The 7,037-nt window shown below is 61.2% G+C and overlaps 1 protein-coding gene across 6 annotated transcripts; it reads left to right on the forward strand.

The window, feature by feature from the left end:
* The first annotated feature begins 5 nt into the window (after nt 1–5).
* MINDY1 (MINDY lysine 48 deubiquitinase 1) lies at nt 6–6,271 on the forward strand. 6 transcript variants are annotated; one of them, XM_074566617.1, is made up of 11 exons: nt 6–318; nt 2,376–2,483; nt 2,719–3,389; nt 3,519–3,576; nt 3,667–3,731; nt 3,881–4,039; nt 4,806–4,908; nt 4,986–5,128; nt 5,243–5,434; nt 5,566–5,703; nt 5,804–6,271. In XM_074566617.1, exons 3-11 carry the CDS (start codon nt 2,847–2,849, stop codon nt 5,882–5,884), a joined length of 1,482 nt encoding a protein of 493 aa, XP_074422718.1. In that variant the 5' UTR covers nt 6–318; nt 2,376–2,483; nt 2,719–2,846; the 3' UTR covers nt 5,885–6,271. The 6 variants fall into 6 exon arrangements, with proteins under 6 accessions (XP_074422718.1, XP_074422716.1, XP_074422717.1 ...); XM_074566616.1 differs by lacking the exon at nt 6–318 and adding an exon at nt 326–1,031; XM_074566615.1 differs by having other exon boundaries at nt 22–318; nt 5,566–6,271.
* Nucleotides 6,272–7,037: the final 766 nt, after the last annotated feature.

The raw sequence follows: 7,037 nt of genomic DNA on the forward strand, positions 1-7,037 counted from the left end.
GCAGCCCCCGCGGGAGGCGCTGGGGGGGGGCGGTGGGTGATGACGGGCGCTGGGGGGGGGGGGGGCACCTCAAAAAACCCTAAAAAACCCGAAAAAACTCAACGCCCCCCGACACTCCAACACCTCCCCTCCGACAGCCCAGACCCCCCCCCGCCCCAGGCCGGGCCTGGTCTCTTTCCCGGCCCCCCCCCCCCCCCCCCAACTCCCTTCAAGCTGCGCCATCACTCGAGGTCACGGTGGTCGTGCGAGCCGTAGGCCCCGTCAGCGGGCGAAAGGGCAGCGGCGGGCTTCAAAATGAGGAAGAAAGCGGCAAATTGGGTGATTTTTTTTAAATTTTTTTTTTTAATTTATTTATTCTATTTTTCTTTTATTACTGGTGCCACCCGGTGAGGCCTCGCCCGGGGAAGCCTCCCGTACGCCTTGGCGTGACGGAGGGAACTGGGGGTGTGAGGCTGCGGCCTGCGCTCCCCACCCTGCTTCCCTCCTCCTCCTCCTCCTCCTCCTCCTCCTTCTCCTCAGGCTGTTAATCCGCCTTCCCCGGCAGAGAGCGTGGGGCTCGGCGGCGGAGAGCAGGCCTCTGCGCGGCCAGGGGGAAAGAGTAGGGGAAAAGAGGAAAAAAAGAAGGGAAAAAGGGGAAAAAAGAAGGGGGAAAGGGGGAATAAAGAAGGGGAAAAGGAGGGGGGAAAAAGAGCAAAAAGGAGGAATAGAGAAAAAAAGAAGGAGAGAAGGAGCAAAAAAGAAGAAGGAGGGAGGAAAGCAAGGAAAAAAGAAGGAGAAAAGGAGGAAACCAAGGAAAAAAGGAGGAGAAAAGGAGAAAAAGAAGGAAAGCAAGGAAAAAAGGGAAAAGAGAAGGGAAAAAAGAAGGCAAACGAAGGGGGAAAGGAATAAAGAAGGAAAAAGGAGGAAAAGAAGGAAAAAAGGAGGAGAAAAAGAAGGAAAACCAGGAAAAAAGAAGGGAAAAGAAGGAGAAAAAGGAATAAAGAAGGAAAAAGGAGGAAAAGGAGGGAAAAGGAGAGCAAAGCGGCTGCAGCGTAAGAGCGGGGCTGGGGGCACCGGGGGCTCTCGGGCGGCGGGGGGGGGTGTTGGGGGGGTGACCCCCCCTGTCCTGGTGGTGCCGCGGGGGGTGAGTGTGGATTGAGGGCGACACCAGCACTGTGGAGGCATTTTGGGGTGTTTTGGGGCAGTTTGGGGGCGGTGGAGGTGGGTCGGGGGGGCCCTGGGGTGACCCCCAGCCCAGTTCTTCCCCCCCCTGCTGCCGGGTGGGGAAACTGAGGCAGGGCGGCCCCGCAGCCCTCGCTCACCCCGGCCCACCCCGACGCCCGCGGCCAGGGCTGTGCCAGCCACCCCCGGCCGGTTCCACCGGCTCCCGGCGCCGCGCCGGCCCGGCTGGTGGTGAATTTAGTTATAAAGAATCTGTATGTACCTACTTAGTTAGTTATTAAAACTATTTATTTATCCACCTACCTACCTGTCCATCAAAAATATTTGTTACTTGTTTAGTGAATAATACTACTTCTTCTTTCCTTCCCTAGATATCTATTTAGCTATCAAGAATATTTGCTTATTTATTTCCACGGTATTCATTTATAGAGATTCTTTCTTTCTTTAGTTATGGATTTATTTATTAAGAATATTGATTCGTTTACCTACCTGTGAAGAATACTTGTTTATTTATTTACTAGTACTATGTATTTATTTATCTATGTATCTCTCTATCTCTGGAGAATATTTGTTTACTTATTTCTTTCTCTAGTTATCTCCGCACTATTTGTTTATTTAATGACTATTAACAATAATAATAAATAAATAGAGAGTTACCTTTGGGCGCCGTCCCCTTCCTTTTCTATTCCCCCAAACCCTCTGCTCCGGCCCTAAAAGAGATGGGAACAGCTCAGAGGGCACCGACACTTTTGATTTTCTCCTTAGCTTTCACCACCTCCCCCAAAAAACCCTTTTCCCCCCAATTTTCACCCTCCCCAGGCGTTTCCATCACAGTTTTTCGCCGCTGTCACCTGTATCCTTCTCGGAGCATCCCCGGCTCCCCTGGGGATACGGGGGGCTGCACGGGGACCCGGTCCCTGCGCAGGGTGAGCGTGGGGCGGGAGGAGGATTAGGGGCTCAGGAGAGCTCCGGGTGAGCCGGCGGGGGTGGCCGTGCCGTGGTGGGGGCACTGGGGAGGGGACGACAGGGTAGAAAACCCAGTGGAAGCCGGAGCGGCCGCGCTGCTGCCTGCACGGAGTGTTTTAAAAACCAAATTTCCCAAATATCTCGAGTATTTCAAAGCCAAATTTTTCATCTCTCGGGAGCATTTAAAAGCGGAAATTTCCCAAATCTTTTGACTGTTTAAAAGCCGAATTTCCCAAATCTCTCCGCAGGAGCATCCTCACCGGGCTGAGTTTGCAGGAAATCCCCGGCGGAAGCGCGGGACTCCGACTGTTCCCCCACGCTGCTTCGGCTTCATCGAACCCCTAAATCCCTCCCAGGTTAGTTTGGGAGTTTCCCTCTTTCCTTGCAAGCAGGAGGCAGATAGAAGCCGCACACATCCGTGGCATTAGGTTTTTTTAATGGCGATTAGAGGCGTGCGCAGCCCAAGTTTTATTTTTCATTATTTTGATGAATGTAAAGGGAGGGGGGAGAAAAAAATCTGAGCTAAACGAGCCATACCTGGTCAACAAATTGGACTAATATATATTTTTTTTTTTTCTTGTAATACCCAAGTTTTACCTTCTGAGGGAGAGGTTTGGGATGTGGCTCTTCCTGGAGGGACCCGGAGTGTTCCCAGGGGCCTGATCCGGACCCGCTTGAGGCAGGACGCCACGGTGAGGGTCCCGCTGCCGTTTGCTCTGATGGAGCAGCCACCCAAGCGGGAAGGGACAGTCCCTGAGCGGGAAGGGACAGTCCCTGAGCAGGAAGGGATGGTTCCCGGGTGGGAAGGGACAGTCCCAGCCCCTGCCAGCAGCGAAGGGACCTGCCAGCTCCCAGAGGAGGCCATCAGTGGAGAAGAAATGCCAGCTGGTGGCCAGGAGAGCCCGGCACCAGATGGCCAAGCCGCTGTAGCGGATGTGCCTTCCAGCCCCGGCGTGGGGCAGCCGGGCTGTGCCCCACATCTCCCCTCTGATGAGCAGCCGAGGGAAGATGCTCCCGAGAAGCAGCCCATGGAGGGTGGGGGGGCCTTGCCGGGTGCCCCCGTGCCCTGCCCCGGTGCCGGGGCGGTGGGGGAGCCGGCAGAACCCCCCCAAGCCCGTACCCCAAGCCGGGAAGCGGAGGCGGATTTTTATTGCGTGAAGTGGATCACCTGGAAAGGCGAGCGGACGCCCGTCATCATGCAGAGCGAGAACGGGCCTTGCCCGCTCCTGGCCATCATGAACATCCTCTTCCTGCAGTGGAAGGCAAGCGGGGTGCGGGGGGGGGGGGGAGGGAGATTTTGGGGGACTGGCGAGGGGGGATTGGGCCAAGTTTCCCCCCGGGTGGTGAGGGCACGGGGATGGGGATGGTCTCCAGCCTCTCTGTGCTTGCAGGTGAAGCTGCCGCCGCAGAAGGAGGTGGTCACGGCCGAGGAGCTGATGGCGCATTTGGGTGAGCTCCGCGAGGACGCCAGCCCCGCTGGTGGCACGGCGCTGTGCCACGGTGACCCGCTGGCTGGGGCCTGACCGCGCTGCCTTGCAGGGGATTGCATCCTGTCCACCCAACCCCGGGAGCCGTCGGAGGGGCTGCAGCTCAACTTCCAGCAGGTGGGGAGTGAGGCCGTGGGTCACCCAGCCGAAAAACTCATCCCCGCCCCCAGGTCTTGGGGAGCTCCGGTGGCCTTGGGCACAAGACTTGGGGTGCCTTCGTACTTCCTGAACGAGCCCCACCTGCTTCTCCCCCCGCCCCCCCCCAGAACATCAACGACACCATGATGGTCCTCCCCAAGCTCTCGACGGGGCTGGATGTCAACGTGCGGTTCACGGGCGTCTCGGACTTCGAGTACACGCCCGAGTGCATCGTCTTCGACCTCCTCAACGTCCCGCTCTACCACGGCTGGCTGGTGGACCCCCAGGTGAGCTGGCCCCATGGCCGTCCTACTGCCTGGCCGGTGGCTTGCGTGGGTCCAGGGACGCGAGGGAATGATCCAAGGGCTGGGGCACCTCTCCCATGAAGAGCTGGCGTTGTTCATCCTGGAGAAGGTGACTGGGAAGAGCTTTCAATGTGTAAGAGCGATTATAGGAAAGATGGAGAGAGACAGTTTACCATGAGCTGTTGTGACAGGACAAGGGGCAACGCTTTTAAACTGGAAAAGGGTGGGTTTAGATGGGACATAAAGAAGAAATATTTGATGGGGAGGGTGGTGAGCCCCTGGCCCAGGTCGCCCAGAGAAGCTGTGGCTGCCCCATCCCTGGAGGGGTTCAAGGCCAGGTTGGACGGGGCTTGGAGCAACCTGGGCTGGTGGGAGGTGTCCCTGCCCAGGGCCGGGGAGGTGTGTCTAGATGGATCTTTGAAGATCCTTTCCCAACCCAAACGTTTCTGTGATGCTACGGGTGGGGCTTTCAACCTGATCTAGTGGACGACGTCCCTGCCCATGGCGGGAGGTTGGAGTAGAAGATCTTGAAGGTCCCTTCCAACCCAGACCCTTCTCTGACGGGTCCTTCCCCGTGGTGGAAGCCACCAGCTCAGCTTTTTGGATGTTCCTGTGGTGGAGCAGTGGTCCGGCTGGTTGGGGAAGGTTCAAACTGACCCATCCTCGCCCTGGGCTGCTGTGGGTGGGAGGGCAGAGCCCCTAGACCCGCTGCTGACCCCCCACCCCCTGTCCCTTCCCCTCCCCGCAGAGCCCGGAGGTGGTGCAGGCCGTGGGCAAGCTGAGCTACAACCAGCTGGTGGAGAAGATCATCACCTGCAAGCAGGCCAGTGACTCCAGCCTGGTGAGCGAAGGTAACGGCCCCCTGCCGCCCGGCCGCCTGCTCCCCGGGGGGGCTGTATGTCCCGTCCCACCCCGCTCTCCCCCCCAGGGCTGGTGGCGGAGCAGTTCCTGGAGTCCACGGCCTCCCAGTTGACCTATCACGGGCTGTGCGAGCTCACGGCCGCCGTCAGGGAGGGTGAGCTCAGCGTCTTCTTCCGCAACAACCACTTCAGCACCATGATAAAGCACAAGGTGTGGCTCCGGGCCCTGCCCCGGCTTCCTTCCAGCTGGGGGCACAACCCCCCCGCCCCCCCACCCCCCACCAACACTGGCTGGGACCCACCGTCCCCTCTCCCCTCTCCCCAGGGCCACCTCTACCTGCTGGTGACGGACCAGGGCTTCCTGCAGGAGGAGCGGGTGGTCTGGGAGAGCCTCCACAACGTAGACGGAGACAGCTGCTTCTGCGACACCGATTTTCACCTCAGCCACGCTCCGGGCAAGGAGGGGGCCACCGCGGCCCCCCCGGACCACCACCTCCAGCAGAGACAAGTGGACCAGGTAGAGGGACAACCGATGGCGGCGGGGAACGCCTGGGTCTTGTCCCACCTCTGGGGGGTGCCGCAGGGTTTGGGCCCGCGGTGCTGAGCCCCCCCTTCTCTTTTTGTACCTCCCCCCCCCGCCCCCCCCAGGATTATATGATCGCCCTGTCCCTGCAGCAGCAGCAGGGACAGGACCCCTCCGCGCTCAGTGACCTGGAGCTGGCGCGGCAGCTGCAGCAGGAGGAGTATCAGCAGCAGCAGCAGCGTCAGCAGCAGGTCCCAGTGCAGGTACCCGGCTGCTTCTCACCCCTCTGTTCTGTCCCCCCCCCCCCGCCCCGGGGTGATGCGGGGTCCCCGCGGGTCCTCAGCCCCCTCCTTGCCCCGCCAGGGCCGCGCGCAGCCCGGTGGCCGACCGGCCGGAGAGCGGAGGCAGCGGCAGAAGCCGGACTTGGACTGCACCCTCCTGTAGCGCCCGGCCCCCGTGGGGGGCAGCCATGGGGGTCCAGCCCCACTGTGGCCACCCCCCGGCTTCCGGATGGTGTCTGGGGGGATCCTTGCACCCCAAGCCCCCCGAATCCCCGCTCGCCTCTGGGGAAACCCCATGGGGATCCCTGGGGACAGGAGTTGGGGGCGGTGGCACAGGAGGGGGTGTCCTTCCTCACCCACCACTGCGACCACCTCGATCTTTACAGTGGCCTTAACAAGAGGGGGGGATCCCTACTTGGGGGGGTCCTACCCCATGCTCTGAGATGTGGGGGGACACATGTCTGGGGGGACACACACACACACGCGCGCGTGCACCCCGATGTCCGAAACGTGGCCTTAGCCCTTGGCAAATAAAGGAGTTGTCCCCATGCACAGGGGTCCGGCCGGCTGACATCAGTGGGGGCCTCTGACCCATGGACATGCGGGCTGGGGGGGCTTGGGGGGCTGATGGGCCCCTCCGCACCCCACAGACACCTGGCTTTGGGGGGGGGGGGGGTTTGGGGTGACGGGACCCTCCATGCCCCATGGACATGTGAGTCTGGGGGGCTTGGGGGGGGTTGATGGGACCCCTCCGCACCCCGCGGACATGTGACTTTGGGGGGTTTTGGGGTGACGGGACCCACCGCACCCCACGGAGACATGAATTTGGGGAGGTTTGGGGGAGGGGGGGGTTGGGGTGAGAGGGCCCTCTGCACCCTGCGGACATGTGGGTTTGGAAGGATTTGGGGGGGGTTTGGGGTGATGGGACCCTCCGCGCCCCATGGAAATGCAGGTTTGGGGGGATTTGAGGGGTTTTGGAGGGACGGGACCTTCTGCACCCCATGGCCATGCGGGTTTGGGGGGATTTCGGGAGGTTTGGGGGGGGGGGGGGTTGGGGTGACAGGACCCTCGGTGCCCCATGGCCATGCGGGTTTGGGGGGATTTGGGGGGGTTTTGGGGTGACGGGACCCCCCGCACGCCACGGACACGCGGGCTGGGGGTCCCCACCCGTGGGGTGCAGCGTCGCGGCCGGCAGGGGGCGCCCCGCCCCGGGACACGCGCCGGCTTGCGGGGGGGGGGCGCCCCGGCGATCCGCGGCCCGGCGATCGATTGCTCAGGCCTTCCGCCCCGCCCCACCCCGCCCCGCTCCCCTCCGG

Source organism: Larus michahellis, chromosome 24, assembly GCF_964199755.1.
Source record: "Larus michahellis chromosome 24, bLarMic1.1, whole genome shotgun sequence".
Taxonomy (NCBI): domain Eukaryota; kingdom Metazoa; phylum Chordata; class Aves; order Charadriiformes; family Laridae; genus Larus; species Larus michahellis.